Source organism: Phaenicophaeus curvirostris, chromosome 18, assembly GCF_032191515.1.
Source record: "Phaenicophaeus curvirostris isolate KB17595 chromosome 18, BPBGC_Pcur_1.0, whole genome shotgun sequence".
NCBI classification, from domain to species: Eukaryota; Metazoa; Chordata; class Aves; order Cuculiformes; family Cuculidae; genus Phaenicophaeus; species Phaenicophaeus curvirostris.
Window position 1 is genome coordinate 4,809,912 of NC_091409.1, and position 18,491 is coordinate 4,828,402.

General features: G+C 41.6%; 1 protein-coding gene across 3 annotated transcripts in view; it reads left to right on the plus strand.

Annotated features, from left to right (window-relative positions):
• PHACTR3 (phosphatase and actin regulator 3) overlaps positions 1-18,469 on the plus strand; it is a 105,438-nt gene extending 86,969 nt beyond the window's left edge. Inside the window, exons 9-13 of one of the 3 annotated variants that reach the window (XM_069871975.1) lie at positions 10,216-10,271; positions 14,438-14,499; positions 15,329-15,469; positions 16,060-16,136; positions 17,556-18,469. In XM_069871975.1, the coding sequence (XP_069728076.1) occupies positions 10,216-10,271; positions 14,438-14,499; positions 15,329-15,469; positions 16,060-16,136; positions 17,556-17,571 (352 nt within the window). In that variant the 3' untranslated portion in view covers positions 17,572-18,469. The remainder of the gene's footprint in view (positions 1-10,215; positions 10,272-14,437; positions 14,500-15,328; positions 15,470-16,059; positions 16,137-17,555) is intronic. The other 2 variants (XM_069871976.1, XM_069871977.1) reach the window with 2 other exon arrangements.
• Positions 18,470-18,491: the final 22 nt, after the last annotated feature.

The following is an 18,491-nucleotide window of genomic DNA, read 5'->3' on the forward strand; positions in this document are numbered from 1 at the left end:
GCAACTAAGGAGTGTCCCAGAAAGCTTTGGGGAAGAGCAGACAGAAAATGAGGATGACATTTTTAAATTAAAGTCCTCTGCATTTTCATGTCAGTCAGCCTGTCTGTAATGCTCAGTGTCATGATTTGTGGTATCAAGTTATAACTCCTACTCCTCACACAGCCCAGTTTAAAAAGAAAGAAAACCAGAGTCACTAAAATATCATTTGCAAGGGGAAGTGAATAAAATCCTTGGAGGGTCTGTAAGTCTGGTTTTCCAGACAAGATGCTTTGCCACATTTTCCTATTCTGTACAATAGAGAGAACTATACAGACTGACTTTGCAGAGCATTACAAGATCTGCTGGTGAAATAACTATAAATAAATGATTATTCCTGTCATTGTGACCTGGGGAACTCGCACTCCTACAGAGTCCTTGAGCCACATCTTTGAATTGTCAATGGAATTTCTCATTTCCCTCTGCATACTGATAGCAAGAACACTCTTTGCATTGAAAATCAACAGATAACCTCAAGAGAAATCTTGAAAAAAGCAGAAGATTAAAATAAAATAATTGAGAAAGCAGTAAAGAAGCAGGATTTGGAGCACGCTGTGAGCAAAGGCTATGTGGCTCTGGCCAGTTTTGGTTAATGCCAGCATGAAGACAAGCTGCTGGTCTAGCTCTGTGCTGAAAAATGCTGGGCTAACAATAGCAGGCATGGGCGAAACAGAAAATAGTACAACAGATGGTGATATGCTATCTGGAGGCAGGGATATCCCATCCCGTTGGAGATGCTGTGTGGGTGAGTGACAAGAGAGAACTAGAAAGTACTTGCGTTGCCAAGGAGAGTGTTCCCAGAGAGATTCCTGCAATTGGATAGCAGGTGCGCAGTCATACATATGGTCCCAGCAGGGACTGTCTATCCCAGAACCATTGTAACTTTAGGAATCACTATCATTTAGGTTTTTTTTTTCTTTAGGGATTACACAAAGCCAGGAAAGCGCTTAATTTTCCTTGATTTACTTCAGTGATTAGGAAAGCTATCCCTTGGCACAAAGCCTGACATTACAACCAGTTTGTGAAGTGCAATGGCCACTCCTCTTGGGGTGTGAAGCTGCCAGGTTAATAGGCTCACACAGCTTGATGCCACCAGCTCTGGGGTAAATCCTTGCTGTTGCTTTATGCAGCATCTTTCAATGGCAGATACGCCTGCAGATGTTTATTTGTCAGTTCACAAACTGTGGATTGCCAAAGGGTTCTTTATATAAAAATACAGGTCACAGGGAGCAGAGGAGTGTATTCTCTAGAGCTGATATTGTTGGGGGGAATTCTCAGCAGCTCATACTGGTAGCAAGAATAGCCATTCGCAAATCATTTTGCATTTAATGCGGAGGTGGAGGAGAATTTACATATAGCCAGCAGAGGCAGGCTGACAAGCCATGCATACCAATATTTCTTTGTCTGCTTTCTTCAAATCCAGCTGTGGTTTCTTCCAGTGACCCAAATCCTACAGTTGTACATCGCAGTGGCATCTGTTGGTAGGGACAACTGTTTATAGGTTAAGTGGACAGTATTGCAAGATCTTAAGGCTTGCTGTGCAACAGTGAGCATCCTAGCTGAATTCAGGACATCTGGGGACACTTCTATCTGTGTAGAGTATCTCTGATGGACTCTGAAATGTAGCCAGTGCTACAGTTCAAACTGACACATCTTTCTGTCCTCCTGTCCCTATTCCCTATGATTGTGGTGGCTGGAATTGCATTCCTGGCTGCCCAGCAAGTTGAGCCATGAGCCTATAGACACTTCATTTCTTACAGGGCTCAAGGGTGTCTGGCAGCCCTGCCTCAGTCTCCCTGGAGGAGATCAGGCACAAGCACTGAATTAGGCGTCGCTTATACAGTGAAGTTCAAACCTAACTTCTTTTTTCTTTTTTTTCTTTTTTGTACATACAACTGTTTCACTAGGAGTAATGGAAAGTCTCAGTGAAGTGGCAGCCCCACCACTGGGCTAAGACTTGCTTCTGGACTACTAGTGATCGACAGATTCCCTACTGTTGCTCCAGTACTTGCTATCAGAGTTGTTTTTAGTATCACTTCAGCAGTGGCAGATGTCTTTATTTTAAATAATATGATTGTAATACATACATAATTGGATAGAACTAAAACCCTGGGATTTATGCAATTGATTTTGTTTGCTTGTTCTTAAGCATCAAACCCACAATATTCTCAATTTGCCCAAATCTGAGATATGAGACATTGCTTTTGTACGTGCGTGGGAACACAGGGCTCCAGAGTTTTACTCCTGCTTCAGAGGAAAAAAAGAAAATAGAAAAAAGTCTATTGCTTTTGCAGAGAAACATTATTCACCATTTTCAGTGACCTGCACAGTGCGACCCAGATCATACCCAGCATGTTGTTTTGGTTGGAAGACCCTTCAACATACATTTTAATACACAGCCTTAAGCTCTCATCAGCCCTCAGTGGAGGAATTGCGCTGGGAGTCTGCACCACTTGTACTATTATTTGAAGAGCATGTTCTTTCAGCAGTTTTCATTGCTGAGCTATTTTTAGCTTGAATGTATTCCCCAAACCAGTTCCTTGCCCTGCTGCAAGGCAAAGCAGAAGCAAGATCAAGTGGTAGAGCTGCTCACGCTGACACTGCTACCAAAAGAAACACTCAAACTACAAACTCGGAGCATGAATAATCAGTTGCAGTTTTGTTGCTCTAGTGACTAAATATTCTAATTCATTACAAACAGGACAGATCCACTATCTAGCAGCAATGTTAAACCACAGGCTGGGGGAGCAGATGGAAGGGAGAGGACAAAGCTCCTGTTCTCAAATAAGCAGCTATTATTACATTTACACCCTAATGTAGGCGTGTGAGTTCTTGTCTATTAGCAAAAAGCTGAACTGAAAATGAAAACCCTTGTGTTATCTCAGTCCTGGGATGTGCCACAGCATCCCCCAAGAGTCCTTAACTGCAAGTTGAGAGTAGTATGAAAGCAAAAGCCTCCTGAAGGTGATGGTAGTACGCTCAGTGTCTTCACTGAACTTTTTAGCAGGCCTTTGAACCAGGAGACAGACTCTGCTGTCCCACTGTGTCTGGCCTTTCTTCTTCACACACCAAGAAAACTACGAAACCAAAGGTCAAATGCAGCGGGACTTTCACAGGTGGTGAAAACAGTGACTACTGTAAAGCCTTCACCCTCTGAATCTTCTCACATAATTAGATCCTGGCTCTGTTGGTGTATTTCAGCCCACACGGTGCTTATCACTGAGTAACACTATGCAATAGCAAAGCTGTCAAAAGGATGTAGGTTGTTCAGGGACAGTGGGTTATGGTACAAGGATCACGCTGGGCAGGTATGGAGCTTCCATTCCAACTGAAATCTAAACTCCCCATCGCAGGGCTTATATCATAGAAATTATAATGATGGACAACTGTAATTGCCTGGGAGATGAGCGACAGTATAATTAACTGGACTCTTGCTGATTTGCAGCCTTGAAAGTCCAGGCAGAGCTAAAGGCCAAACAAATGAGTAAGATATGTAATTAAGGCAACACATATGGCCTCTTCATTTATCCAGTGCCTTCTGGGCATTGATAGGCAGTTTTCTTATTTGGATGCAAAACCTAGTTTATGAATGAATATAGACATAAATATGTGCCAATTTTAAAACAGTCAAGTTCTTGCATGCAGCTCGCAGAAGCTACCATACCAAGTCACCCTTCTCATACAGCTCTTTAGCCTCCTACTGTCAGAGAATGGCAGCAGCTAATCTTAACCTGTTAGGGGAAACACTGGCACGTCACTCAGCTACCACTTTTCACATGCTCCAGAAGTACCTTGGGGTAAAAACAAGTTTGTGTCTCAGTGTCTGCCTTCTAATTTTGTACAGCCTGTAAAAGGCAAGTCCCTCCTACCAAGGATTTACTACTACCCATAATTGTACAGTGCAAGCAGTACTGCACTGCCACAGTGCAGCGCGTGGGTGACTCAAAGCCCTGGCACACATCCTCTTCACAGCTACTTTTAGGAAGGATGAAAATAAACTTCTTGTTGAATTGAACATGATGTTCTGGTAACAGGGATGCGAATTTAAGAGGCATGGTTTTTGCCCCCTGATGGGCAGCAGACAGAAGCTGCTTTATGAGGAGCAAGCACAGGGCACTTCCATTTCTCCTTCCTTTGCCTGGACTGGAGCTCTCTTGCGAGAAGGATCCTCCCCAATTCCCACTCTCCCTCCCACTCTGTCTGAGAAATCACCTGTCAGAATAGACAATCAATACAATTGCTGCTGGCTACAGCTCACTTACTGGAGGCTGGATTGATTGCTCACTTGTCAGTCCAGAGTCCACAGGCTCATGCACGTGTCCAAGCCAATACGATCTACCCCTCCCTTTGTAGAAGATTATCAGGATCACATGGATCTAACTAAGCAAGAGCAGAAACAGGATTCCAAACTATGTCTTTTGGCTTTGGCTACAAATCCAAAAGAAATCTAGTTTTATGACAATCGTACTCACACATACTGTGCAGCACACTCTATGCAAAAATGTATTTGGGAAACAAAGGAGCACATTCCGGGGACAGGTAAGAAACACCACAAGAACACAAGCTGTTTTGCACTGGATTCTGCTGGAAGCTTGCTAGAGTCTTATCAGGCAGCTGAGACTGCAGACCTGTGAGAGGAGCTGGGAAGTCAGCATAGCCCTATACACACGCAGGGGGGCTGTACCCATTTCAAATTTGTTTCTCATCAGCTGTTCTGTGCCCGTACCTGCAAGCCTGCAGCTTCCTGTTGCTTTGCTGAGATGCAGTTCCCACAACGGACAAAGCAGATGCTGCAAAGATTAACTCTAAGGACAGAGAACTTGGCAGCGTCTCCTGCTCGTGGGACGTATTGATGCATTGCCCATCTGATAGCAGACCCTAGGGTCCTAATGACATGCAAATCCTCTGACTGCTAAGGATTCAGAGCCACCTGTAAAGGTCCAATACCATCAACCTTGGTATAACGCTGGTCCCAAGACATTAATTCCTTGAATGTGAAAGAGACAATCTGACAGTGTGAAGTAAATATTGACCTATTGATCAGTAGTCACAGGCACATGTGAGAGTTACTGTACTCAGAAACATGTGACCTTGCTCTGGAAGGGATGAGCAATTTGTGGTTTTCACCTTGAAGCCAGTTCCAGTGTCTGCACTTGTGGCTGTGCCAAACACGTTCACTAGCAGGACCTCAAACTGGACTCTTGTGGCTGCAGCCCACTCCACCAGACCAGCCAACAGAGACCTCTCCACGGGTTGGCAAGGGCAGTAATCATCATCTCCCTGGGCAGCCTGTTTTGCTACAATTACACACCACACATGTACGTCAAAAGAAACAGCCAGACACACACAGGTTTATTGTCCCTCTCAGAGCCAGCGTGGAGCACTCATGGACACCACAGGGTCTCCATGTGCACATTGCCTGGAGAAAAGAAATACCTCGAGGCCATGTGCAGACTCTCAGCACCCTGGGTGCTTTGAGACCAAGAGCACACATGGCTGTATGTGCAGGGTGTTCACAGGGCGAACCACAGGTGACTGAGCTCACCCACAATGACCTGCTCCTCTCACCCTGAGGAGTAACACTGCAGAGGACAGAGGAGTAAACAAAGTCTTTGGCTTCTGAGAGATGGAAATATTTAAGTTCATCCAGTTATCTTTCTGACCCCAAATTACTGGAGAAAACATTGTAAAGGTAAGCTGAGAATACCCCCCGAACACTCCCCAAACTTCAAACAACTGAAGATCTCCTGGTGTCTGAAGGGTTACGCAGACTTTGCACAGAACAACAATAACACATAAACTTTGCTATTTTTCTGAACTTAAGAAACAGCTGCAAAGTGCCCTGTGTCCACATTCCCTTTGTCCCCTCCGAACTAGGATGACTGCTTTAGCATTATATGAAAATATCCAGATTTTAGTCTTTATCCACACTTGCAGCATCACTCGTGCACGTACAGCAAACTCTGTCTGAACTGTCTCTAAACACAGAGAAGCAATATTGGTGCCTCCAGTTCTGCTCAGATTCCACACAGCAGCTTCAGTCACCTCAGCTGAGGTGCTGCGGGTTCAGCTCCGCTTATTTGTGGTCTTGGCATCCCTTGGTTTAAACTAACAGAGAAGCAAATTCCTGGACCAGACACTCTTTAACGCGAGACCATGATGATACCAATAACAGTCCATGCATTTACACCATGGGGATCTGCACAGAGGGGCTACAGGTGTGCAAAGTACTTGAGGGTTTTCAAGGAGGTTGCAAGGTTTTTCCAGGAATGGCTGGCCCTGCAGAGATGCTCGGAGGGAGCACTCCTGTTTCAGCAGACACCACAAAACCACACAAGCCTAGATTTTAATATTGCCCGAGAACGCAACAGCATTAATTGAACGCTCTTCCCAAAAGCAAGGAGTAGATATCCAAATTTAAATCAACTGAAAAGAAGCCATTACGGTGACACACCAGAAGCAGCGCACTGCATTAATGGAGCTCATCGTTGTCTCGCTGAGGGGCAGCCTACGTGGTAGAAACAGAAACACAAGACTCACCCGTCCACGTCGCAGCCGTGCTGGAGCCTCGTGCCCACCTCAGACCTTCCAACAGCTCCTCCAGCCAGAGCTGTGGAGCAGTTTAGCAGCCAGGCCAGGTGCAGGCAGGTCCCCACCTGGAGCCCTGCAACCGCCCACGCTCAGGTGCAGGGAATTTGCTATCACCACAGGGAACGGGCCAGGACTCTGCTTCAAAATGGCCTGCAGCTCTATCCTACAAAATCCTCTCTATGCAAAGCTTGTGGAAATCAGCCACAGTCCACTGAGAGGTTTTAGCCTTCACAAGGGCTCCTTCAAGGCTGGTGCCTGCGTCATCCTGTGGGATCACACCCCAGCAGTCTGCTGGTCATCGTTATTCAGCTGGAGTCCATTTCCCTTAAACATGAGGGATTTGAGCATCCCCTTTCTAAAGCCTTAGTCTCAGTCCCCTCTTGCTGGCCTGCACTGCCCAACAATAGTGTGAGGAGACCCGGCTGCCGTTCCCGAGTGTCCCTGGGCCTTTCGAGGCTGTGGTGCTGCTTCTCCCTGGGGCCAGACGGTGCCTTCTGAGGAACCACACCGAGCTCAGTGCACAGGGGGTGCTTTCTGGCTCTGTCAGAGGCAAGGTTTCTTATTTTAACCGCTTCAGAGAAAAATATGAAGTAAATACGCAAAATGGAACAATTGTTGCTCAGGAGAGTGTGTGAAGCTCCCTGGTGTGCTGAGAACAGCTGGACCAACAGAGGCACAAACTCACCTGGAGCAGCTTCTTACTTAAAAGCTTCCTTCAAGAGGGGTGTGCATCTTTGACAGGGATAACCTGTGACTTTCCCTGTGCTGCGTGGAGCTGCTGCCCTGCCAGGAGCTCTCAGAACTGTGTGTGTCCTTATCTGGATCCGGGTGGGTTTTGAGGAAGTCGGTGGGGCTAAGGGGGATGGTGAGTCCCGTTGAGGAAACAGAGAGTGTCTGAACCTGCTTCAAACCCTGTGGGGGCATGAAGTGCCCTCCTCCATCCTCCCAAAGTGCTGGGCAATTTGGGAGAGACAAACCCAGTAAATACCCGCAGCAGCAACTATTTTCTTGCTATGGCAGGTGACTGTACGAGGCAGCGCAGTCTGTCAGCAGGCACACTCCTCCCTGGATGTAGAAAAGAGCATCCTGGAGAAAGGGCCTCCCATGTCCTGATTTACCCAGTGCAGCAGAGACGTGTGGCCCTGGCAGCCCTCGTGCGCTTGGCTGGGTTGTGCTCACACAGCTGCTGGTCCTTGCAAATCAACAGCCCTCGGTGGGGGCATCTGGAGTCCCTCACCTTCACCCGGAGCCCAGCCACCACGCAGCACAGCTCTCACAGCAAAGAAAGCAAATAGAAGGGGTTTCTGGGCAGAGAGAGGCTTCTCCTCAAGAGAAAATAATAGATGGAAAGAAAATGTCCCTACATCTTGGTAGCAATAATTCAGTAGTTTTGCCACTGGTCATTTTTTGATCGTGACTTCCACTGCATTTGATGTTTTTGTTATCCTCAGCTTCCCAAAATCCTGTTAGAACTGTATTTTGAAGGAAAGCCCACATCAAGTTTTGTGACTATGACAAAAATCTTAGAAGCGCGGTTGGTATCTCTGAAAAACTCAGGGGAAAAAAAATGCAACGTCATCTGGTGTGTAAATATACTGTATATCTGCACCTTTTCCTTCTGTGGGGGTAAAGCTAGAGGGTGTGCACAGAAATCTGTGGGCACCTACCATGTACTTATTATGCACTTACCAAAACCAAAAGGGAAACAGGGTTTCAAGTAATTAACTACCATACGTATTATAGCTATATATATATATAAATATAGAGAGCATTCATATACATCTGCATTCTCATGCTGCTTTAATCATTTCTGTTAGGCCTTTAATCCCCCATTTTATAAAGGGCCTCTCAAATCTACTGTATAGATTCTGGGAGAATCTATAAATCTCACATGGAAAAGCTGTAATTAAGAATGGTTTGAGAGGGAGGCATGTGAGCAGCAGGTCAGGTGGACCTTTCATTTGCAGATAAGCTCTCAGAGTAAGTCATTCCTATGATTTATATTATAAAATGCACATTAATCTCTTTCAAACAAAACCTGGTCAGAGCTGTGTAATTCCTGAGACATACAGGAAAATGAGAGGGGAAGGAGGACTCCAAGGGTAACAGGAATTAAATGTACATGTTTAAAGCCTTCAGTAGGGCATTTCATCACCATTCCCATTTCAGTATCTGATTTACTACTCCAAAGGGAAATCCAGAGCCTGGGAGAACAATCTTAGGTGATTTGAAGTGGTAGGTGGGAAAAATGAGAGTTAAGGCTGTAGATGTTTCTAAGCACAAGTTCTCATCATCTGAGTTTTCTGTTGGTGTGAATCTGGTCTAGTAGTTGTGATGCCTTCCTGTTGCCAAAGGTGAGAAGTTTTCCAGTGATATCAAGGAAAATAAAAAAGGACAAGGAATTGCATTCATATTTGGGGCACATATATGAACACATGCGTAGAGAGTATATTTTAAAGATGTATTTGGTAAGGCTTACAAAACAAGAATAAATAAGAATTGGGTACTTTTATAGGTTCATTTACCGTCTGTTAAGAATTACTCTCTTGAGTATTTGATAAAATGTAGATTTTGTTATAGCATCACTTTATAATCATTCCTCTATTTCCTGTATACAGTAGAAGGCTAACTACTGCAGCAGTGGTTTGCACTGTGGTCCCTGTTCTGAGTAATTCTTTGTCTCTGTAACTTCATCTCTGGCTTGGCAACATCTGCCGGAGGGGAGACGATGAGAATCCTTAACGTTGCCAGACTGCAGGCCAGAAAGCATCATAAACTCTTTCTGATCTGTTTGCTGGATTATTACTTGAAAGCTCACAAATGCAGCACGTGTATGCGTGTCTGCCTAGGGGAGGGGTTCAATTACCTGAGATTCTCTGCAGATATTAGCAGTGTCTCGTGGGGAAGTCTCATTTAGTATGCAGAATAAAATCACTACGGTACTGATCATATGATTTGAAGACTCAATCCTGAAGCAGCACTACTGAAAAGGGGAGGTGAAAACTGCACAAGACACTCTGTTCAGACAGCATGAGGCTGTGAGCAGCACACGAATTCTATTCAGCAGGCAGGAGAGCTGCTGGATTGGTCTGTTAGCTGTGTAGTCGGAAACCACGGGAAAGCTTTATTTCTGGCAAGTCTGCATTTTGTGAGGATGCACCACTGGTGTTACTCGAAAAAAGGAAGCCTGCTGCTACACGAGATTAAAATGTAGAAGCTGTGATAGCTACAGAAGATCTCTGTGAAACTCATTCAATAACCACCTTAAATACCCCTCACAAGTGAATTTAACTGTTGGAGATCTGGTTTCAACTGACTGTCTGGAAAGTATGGTGAAAAGGATGCACGTTCTGAAGAAGCATTTCACTCTACAGTAGAGCAAACTAGAGAACTTCTACCTGCATTGCTGACATTTGGGAAAATAAGAAAGCTTTATGGTGTCAGGATTCTTGTATTCTTCTCTTCCTGAGTCCTGAGGAGGGAATCCGTAGACCCCTCCCTGAGAAAACAGCAACCAGAACTCAGAATACTGCAGACTTTCTAAAGAACAGGCATGGTACAAAATGTGATTTTGGTGTTTTTCCGCAGGCGACTCAGCCAAAGACCTGCCGTTGAGGAGCTAGAAAGAAGAAATATACTTAAACGTGAGTATTTTTTATTTTCTGAAGTATTTTATATGTGTGTGCTGAAAACAGTGATTGCATTTCTAGAACGTATTCTTTTTAAAGAGATGATTGAATTTACTGGGATGATTTTCTGTATGTAAAAGTTTTAGTTTTTCACATGTCCTAGCTTTCAATACTGCAGGAATCAAAATTTACAACTTGATAAAGGCATGCAATTTAGTACAGAAAAGAAAGACTTGCTCAAATTTTGTTTTTCAATTAATTTTCATTCTGATTACACCATTATGGATGTCTAAGAGGGAATACAATCCTAGTGTCAAACACTGCAGTGAGAATTAGATCAATATTTTTCAAGATGTGGGCTGTCATGGCAAACCCTACACTGAATATCACCAAGGCTAAAGTGGAATGGAGAAAGTGTCCTTGCAGAGGCGTGATTCTCCTAGCAAATACATTTGTTTATATCATTAGTGAACTTCCCAAAGATGAGTCAAAGAAAGCTTACTCCGAGATATTAGTTATTGGAGGGACAATCCTGTTACAGGTGCTGCCACAGGGGTATGTTCTCAACATTTCTCAAATGACTGCAAGGCAGAAACTGTTTTCCTAAAGACTGGTCTTCTGACCTGGGGATCAAACAAGTGATGAACGTAATCCCTTCCCTTGCAAGTTCTGGGAATCCTCTAAGTTAGGGGAGAGGTGAAAGAGAGCTTTGAAATTGTTCCCACGATGGGTTTCAGACAGGAGAAAGGGGAAACCATCTGCTTAAAGGGAAAGTATATTTCTTCTGTTATTTTCATGGTCTGTTCTTTTTTTCTTTCAACACTAAACAATGTGAACGAAAGTTTGTTTCTCATTAAACAAGTGTAAGCCATAAAGCCTCCTAAGTTTATGTCACACAAGCAATGCTGCCTATGCTATTTAATTAATATTTAATTATTAATGTGATTGTAATTTGCTAGGAAGTCATCTACGTTTTGTTACTAAAATCTAATGTCTCAGAACATTCTCAGTAGCTTTGAAAAATCTTATGCTTTTGCTGTTGAAGTTATCAAGGATTTCATTTTGCCTTTAACACAAAGGAATTCCATAGTCAACTTCCATTTATCTGTGTGTTCCAATGCATACATTGCACATGGTAAAACTAGATATATGCAACATAGGCATACCTAAATGAAAAACAGGGCACATTCTTTGCAAATAGGAATGGATTAATTGGGCCTAAGTTCACCTGTCATCTACCTCAAGAGACAAGAAAGAGCAGTCACCCAACATTCTGAAATATGTGGGGTCAGACTTTAGTACCCAAGATCTCTGAAAACCTATGTCTTTGGGTTGTTTTCTTGACGAAGGAAGAGCTGATCTCTACTGAAAAAATCTGTTCCTTTATGTTTACTTTTTGAAGTGTGTGGGTTACATCCTTAATCTGGGTTAAACTGACCAGCTTTAATAATAAAAAAGTTTGAATGCATTCATATAATGAGCTTAGAGAGAGATAAGGCAGAAAGAAGCTAAAGCAGAATTAAAGATATTTCCTGAACGCCAGCTAAACATACTGGTCTAGATTTGTATCTCATTTAAAGAGCTCCCAGCATGGAACAAATTTATTGACTTCAGTTCAGCTGCTCAGGCTTTATACAGGTTCAGCTGAGATCCGAACCACTTCTATTTTATTTACTTCTTCCGTTATACAAAAAGCTAGGTGGCTTGTAGGGAGCTCAGGTCATCACTTAGCTGTGTCAGTTGTAATCTCAAAAGGCTAGAAAGAAACAACTCCAGTCTTGGGTTTGAGTGAATGTGGAAATTAGTAAAGTCTCTTCTTATAAAGATATTGACATTCTTGTTACGGACTTTAAAAGCACCTGGACTGGGTCTGACATACAAAGCTGGAGCAGGGTAAATGCCCTGCAGTTGAACCACTACAACCTCCTCCAGGTTTTAAGGGTCGGTGCAGTTGAGCTGCACGTTTCCTAACCTCTTAGATGTTCACAGTACATACTGCTAATGGAAGCAATACTACCCCCAAAGCTGTTTTAAGAACTAATAATTCACATCTGTACAACTCTATCAAAATGAGAAGCATATTCCAACTGCCTAAGCGCAACTACTGTTATTGTAAAACAAATCTCGGTAAGATTAAAAGAAAGTGACTTCTTCTCTCCCTTAGGGAGATGGCTCTGAGATAGAAGCAATACTTAGAAAACGTAAAGCCAACACTTTCTTACAGTTTTGTTGATTTTCTAAGTCCTTTACTGTAACTGTAGAAACACTGCTGATTTATCACAAAGCATGAAAAGAATAGGAACGACCCAGGTGTTCACATGTGTGCTTCCTTTATTTAATGGAGAGCTGACATTCAAGAAGGCAGCATCTGCTAAATCACACTGTACAATCCCCTGTTCATTCTTAACATCAGGAATTGTTGTATGTCACGCGCAGCTAAGAGTTCCCCAAATAACTCACAGAGCAGTAAAAAGAATTACTGTTCTGCGCATGCCACTTCATAATTGGGAGCATTGCTCTGCTGAGATTTATAAAACCAGCCCTCACTAATGAATGGATCTCAGTGTGGACAGAGTGATGTTGATGGGAAAATCTCAGTGGTTTGCCTCTGCAATAACACCTGAGACTTATAATGTCCTTGCTACCATTTCGCATTAAATCTTGGTTTATTTTTATAAAAGCAACTATTTCTTTTATTTCTTGAAGCTGGGAATAAGCACTGAACCTGAGTCAATGTCTCATAGAAATGGGTCATGAGAGATGTATGGTATATTTGGAAAAGCATCTTCTAATCAGAAATGTGTATTTGTTTCGATTTAAGAATTCCCTCTGCATATCACAGTCATGTCTTAAAAAGGCACTACAGCATAGAAAATTCTCTTATTTTTATATATATATATGAATTTCTGCTCTAAAAGGGGTGAATTAAAACTGAATGAAGCATTTTAGTACATTCTGGCAGGTGTGTCTGTCTCTTAGAATATACCTTACTTTTCAAAGCCTGTTCTCTTTTTAAACCTTGCAGACTTAAATAGCTGCTCATCCCTGGCAGCACTAATTTTAGCTGACTTAGTCTCTTTCAAATTTGTGTGCCTTGCCACTGAATTGTAATATAGCACGTCATAGCGTTACAGATTCATTTCATTTACATTTCTACTATAGCCAGTTGTGGCTATATACTACTATGTTATTTTAAATAGATATTTCATTGTGATCTAATGAGCATAAAAATAGTGGAGAAGAATACTTCATTACTAAAAATATCATTCTGGAAAATCATCTGCAGTGCTAGTGTCTTTTTGAGACATATTGAAAAAAATCACGTGTGCGCTTTAACACTGGAAATACCTAATGCAAGTAGTATAATTAACTTCACAGTCGTATCCTGAGAATCCCAGAATGGTTAAACATTTTTCTCTAGGTCTTCAGCTTTGTACAGGTCGTGGTCTCATGCCTTAATTTAGTAACAGATAGTACTAGAAATAGAAATGCCATTAAGTCGTTTCCCAAGGCAAAGGATATATTTCACACAGTGTTACAGCACTCTAGTCTATTTTTAGACCCAGCGTGGAGGAGTTATCACGGCTTGAATGCTAATAGGCACAACACACAAAAGCAAGCTGGCTTAGGTTAGAATGGAGCACTACAGAAGAAAACCCTGTGAGGATAAAGAGGTTCCAATGTCAGTGGCAAATCCTGAATAGCAGAGAAAAAGCATGCAAGTCACAGATAAATACTGTAGCAGCGTGACCATCTAAAGATGTGGCCTGAGAGTAAGGTTATACAAGAAAGAACACGCTTTCCCTGGAGCTGCTGCAATAAGTCTTTTCAGCATCTAACAGCAATGAATGGCTCCAGCAATATGGAGAATAAAAAAAAGCATTAACTATGGAATATTTTTATTTTCCTTCTAAAGCTTATAGAATTGGAGAGTTGGTGTGGTCACTGGTATTTTATTATATATCCTTGGAGCTGGAGGTTAGCGCACAGGAAAAGCTGACATTGGCACCAGTCCTTACAAAGATGTAATTGTTCCAATAGAGATGGACTGAACTAACAAAACACACAGCTAAGAACCAGCTACTAACTCTTCTGTGCCCTGATTTGTATTGCCTGGAACTTTTTGGAAAAAGAGCAATCCTCCTCACGAGGAAAATAATCTTTTTATGTATTCTCCACAGAACGAAATGATCAAACAGAACAGGAAGAAAGAAGGGAAATCAAACAGAGACTGACAAGAAAGGTAAAATCTTGCAATACCTTCTATTAGAAATTTAGCAAAGTTACACGACATCAGCACAAAACCTCCCTTAATTTATGTCCTTTTCAGCAGGGTGTAGATAGTGGTATCTAGTACTATGAACTATAAAAATATCCACCTTATCTCAGCTACAGGAGACTTAGTAGAATATTTACATATAAAATTTAAATCAGAAAATGGGAATCTGCGTGTGCAATGCGTATTTTGCAACTACATTGCTAAAGAAGGACCAGTCTATTCTTTGCAGCAATCAGCAGCAGAGCCGACTCCCTGCTGAGCACCAGGTGTGCTCCCACAACAGATTTCACTTTGCATTTCCAGTATTCTCAGAATCAGAACTAGATCTTGTTATTGTTCTGTTCCTAGGAACCCCTACTGGAATTAAAAGCCAAATATGCAGATAACTTGTTAAAGCAAAACCAAAATTCTTACAGGCCCAGTCCTGAAACCCTTACACAGACAATCTACTGCTGGCTGTAGTAGAAAACCCCTACAGTGTATGATATATATAGATGATAACAAATTCTTTATGATTCTTTTACATATCGTAAACAAAACTTATTAGTATCTAGGTCAAAACATTTCCCTCTTTTGTCAATTATAAAGCCACTGTGCTGTAGCCCACAACTGCATTTAAACCATTACAACTCTACCAATGATCCTCTAAAGGATTGAGTATTTCCCTGGAATTTCCAAGGGTTGAGTTCTTTTTCCACGTGCGTAAATGCACACTAAGCTGAGAAGAAGAAAATGTTTTATTGATATGTTAGTTAATAACACTGTCTTTGTTTTGCAAAACTATTTAATACAGCTTAACCAGAGACCTACAGTTGATGAACTAAGAGACAGAAAAATCCTGATTCGATTCAGCGATTATGTGGAAGTGGCAAAAGCACAGGACTATGACAGGCGAGCAGATAAACCATGGACAAGACTATCAGCAGCAGATAAGGTACTGATTTAATTAAAATGACATATTATTGCTTTCTACTTGCTTTGTCAATAATGATACATTAGATTCTGCAAAGACATTTAACCTCTGGGACATTTCATCTCTGTAAATGTTACCATTACTTTTTATACTGAAACCACACTGACCAATGTATGGTGCCATCAAAAAGGCTGTTAATAAAAATGCTTATTTAGCACTATGGAGGCTTCTACCCAGCCCATCAACTGACAGGAAAAAAAAATGTGGATAGAATCTGCCTTAATGCTTCACGGTTGCAACTCAGAAACATTTCCAGCCAAAACAGTGTTAACATTTACCCTCAGACTGAAAGTTTTGTCCCAGGCATGCAAATACCATCCACTATGTTTCTAAACATGCAAACATTTCCTTTCCTGCTCCCTATGAATGTCAAGGAGTACCTTGATCTCACATTTTCAGGAGCATAAACAAACACTGCGTCACTATACTTTGCTATGGCCAATACCTGTTATTTCTATGTTAGAAAATTCCTGTTGTGCTCTGCAAGTCTAATATTTTACAATGCTTGTAAATACTAAATTATTTGTTAACCTTCTATTTTCAATTCCTAGGCAGCAATTCGGAAAGAGCTAAATGAATACAAAAGTAATGAAATGGAGGTACATGCATCAAGCAAACATTTGACAAGGTCAGTTTTCTAGCTATTTATTTCCATAGCTTGCTAAAAATAGTCTACTTGAGTCCTCTATCTTTAGATTTTGCTCTTATGTCCTAGATGTGGGAGAAGAAAATACAAAGGAAGCTTTATTTTAGAAAAAAATGGAAGTATTTCTCTTCCTGTTCAGAACCTGGCTTCTCCTACTTTTTTTGGTGCTTTGGTTGGCGCACACTGAGAAGCCCCCAGACCTTCTCCAGATCATCATTCAGCTTGCATTCTTGGCACTGAAGATTCAATAGCTATGGCAAAAAAATTTTCCCTTTTGTAAGCAGGAAAAAATGAGATGCTGCTTCCACAACCATCCTTACTTGCAAAAAGACCTTGTTAGTTAAAGATTGAAACAGCTACCAGTTATTTCTTAGAATTTCTGAAAGGTCTCTTGAGCAAACCTAGTTGCTGGGAGTACAGTGTACTCTCGCTCTGTCTGAGTGCATCCTCAGGTGTGCTCGCTGCTGAAGTTGCCTAACACTGCACTGACGAACATGGTGTGCAGTCCTTGGAAGGCTCACTTCACCAGCGCCTGGGCCCACATTTCCATGCTTATTTCTGAATCTGGAATGAATTCCAGCTTAACTGAACCTTGGATATTCAATGTAAAGATAGTCTAGGCAAATACACTTGAGCTCTAAATGCAATGTTCATCAATAATTCTACACTGTTCATGCAACTGTTAGGACTCGGACTCAATGTTTATGGCAGAACATCACTGCATTAATGGAATGAAAAATTGGGAAATATTTAAAATGCAGCTAGCCTTTTTTTTTGTCTGCAAGTGAGACATGCCTGCTCTAATTGAAGCTACCTGGGGAATTTAAGTAGATTGTTTGAAATTTGTTCAGGATATTAGCAGTAAACAGGCTTAAAATTTACAATTAGCATTAAAGGTAGTCCCAAATGACTAGGACTTTAGTTAGGTATCTCAGCCAAAAGAACAGGCCTACAGAGCTATTCCAGACAGACTCTTAAGACTATCGTACATTTAACCAACAGCACATCCTTGTATTTTCCAAAGCATCAGCTCAACATTGCTCAGCTCTTACAAAATAAGATCACTGCACAAGAAGGAGTATTTGTACTGACGACAAACTATGGCGTAAAGAAAAAAAACCCACAATCATCCCCGCTCCTGTATTTGCATGTGCATTCCCACATACCTGCAAAGTGGTTACACTGGGCCCTTAGGACTCACTGCACTAGTCATGGCATGTGTGGAAACCAGCTGGTAAAAATTAAAACTTAAAATCACTAATATTCTTCAATTCTGTTACTGAACCTTTAAACACAATGTTTTTTAAAAAATATATATTTTGTTAACATAGCTTTTTTTACAACTGTTTGTAATTGTTTTTATTTCAATGTGGTTTGAAAATGGTCTTTTTTTTCTCCTAGATTTCACAGGCCATAGAAATTTTCTTCTGAGAAGAATCTGTCTTTACTTTTTGATATTGCTGCTGAACACACATCAGGGAATACATAAGTCTTTCCCTAAAGTTCAGTCCAGGATACCTTGATGTTTATGTGAAAGAAGGACTCTGCAGACGAGGTTTCTGGAGCACTTACCTACAGAAAGAACCACCAGAGCTGCACTTCGCTCTGAAGTCAGAAGAGTGATGGCCTGTGGAGTGGGATGATTTGCTGAAAAAGACTGAAGCAAAGCTACTTGAAAGACCCTACTACTCTCCTTTAACACTTGCTTTAAACTGTTTTGCAGTCTATCTTGGAAAAGGAGATGTTGTGCATGTACAGGCTTTACCATTCCAAGGCCTCTGACATAAATGGACATGACACACTGTCATTCAGTATTATGTTGACAAGACATTTTGAACTTACCACAATTAGTTTGTAAAACACTTAAGTTCATGTTCTAAAAACTAATTTAATGTATTATAATTTCATTCTTTTTTATATAATGTCTAACAGAATCACAGCTGCAAGCATTTTTGATTCCTGTTACTTTTGTTCTTTAATTAAATGACTACTTATTGCAGGAAATTAAAACACTTTCTAAAGCTCTTTTTTTTCCCAGGGACAGCTGGGAAGACATTATGATTATTATGCACCAGATCATATCGCTCCTTTATCAACACAGAGGCTTCAAAAAGATGAGCTTAACTAAGGTTTCCCTTATGGTGGAATATCAGTGTTTTGGGACTAGATCCTAACCGGCTTAAAATTGTCATTCTACACTAGTTGAGGTTCTGGCCCTCTAAAGAACGACAATTAAGTTCACTGTGTTCTCATTCAAAACTACTAAATTGGACAACCTTTGGTAATAAGGTAACAATGGACTTTGATGTTTAGCAAACAGATATTTTTTCAATGCTT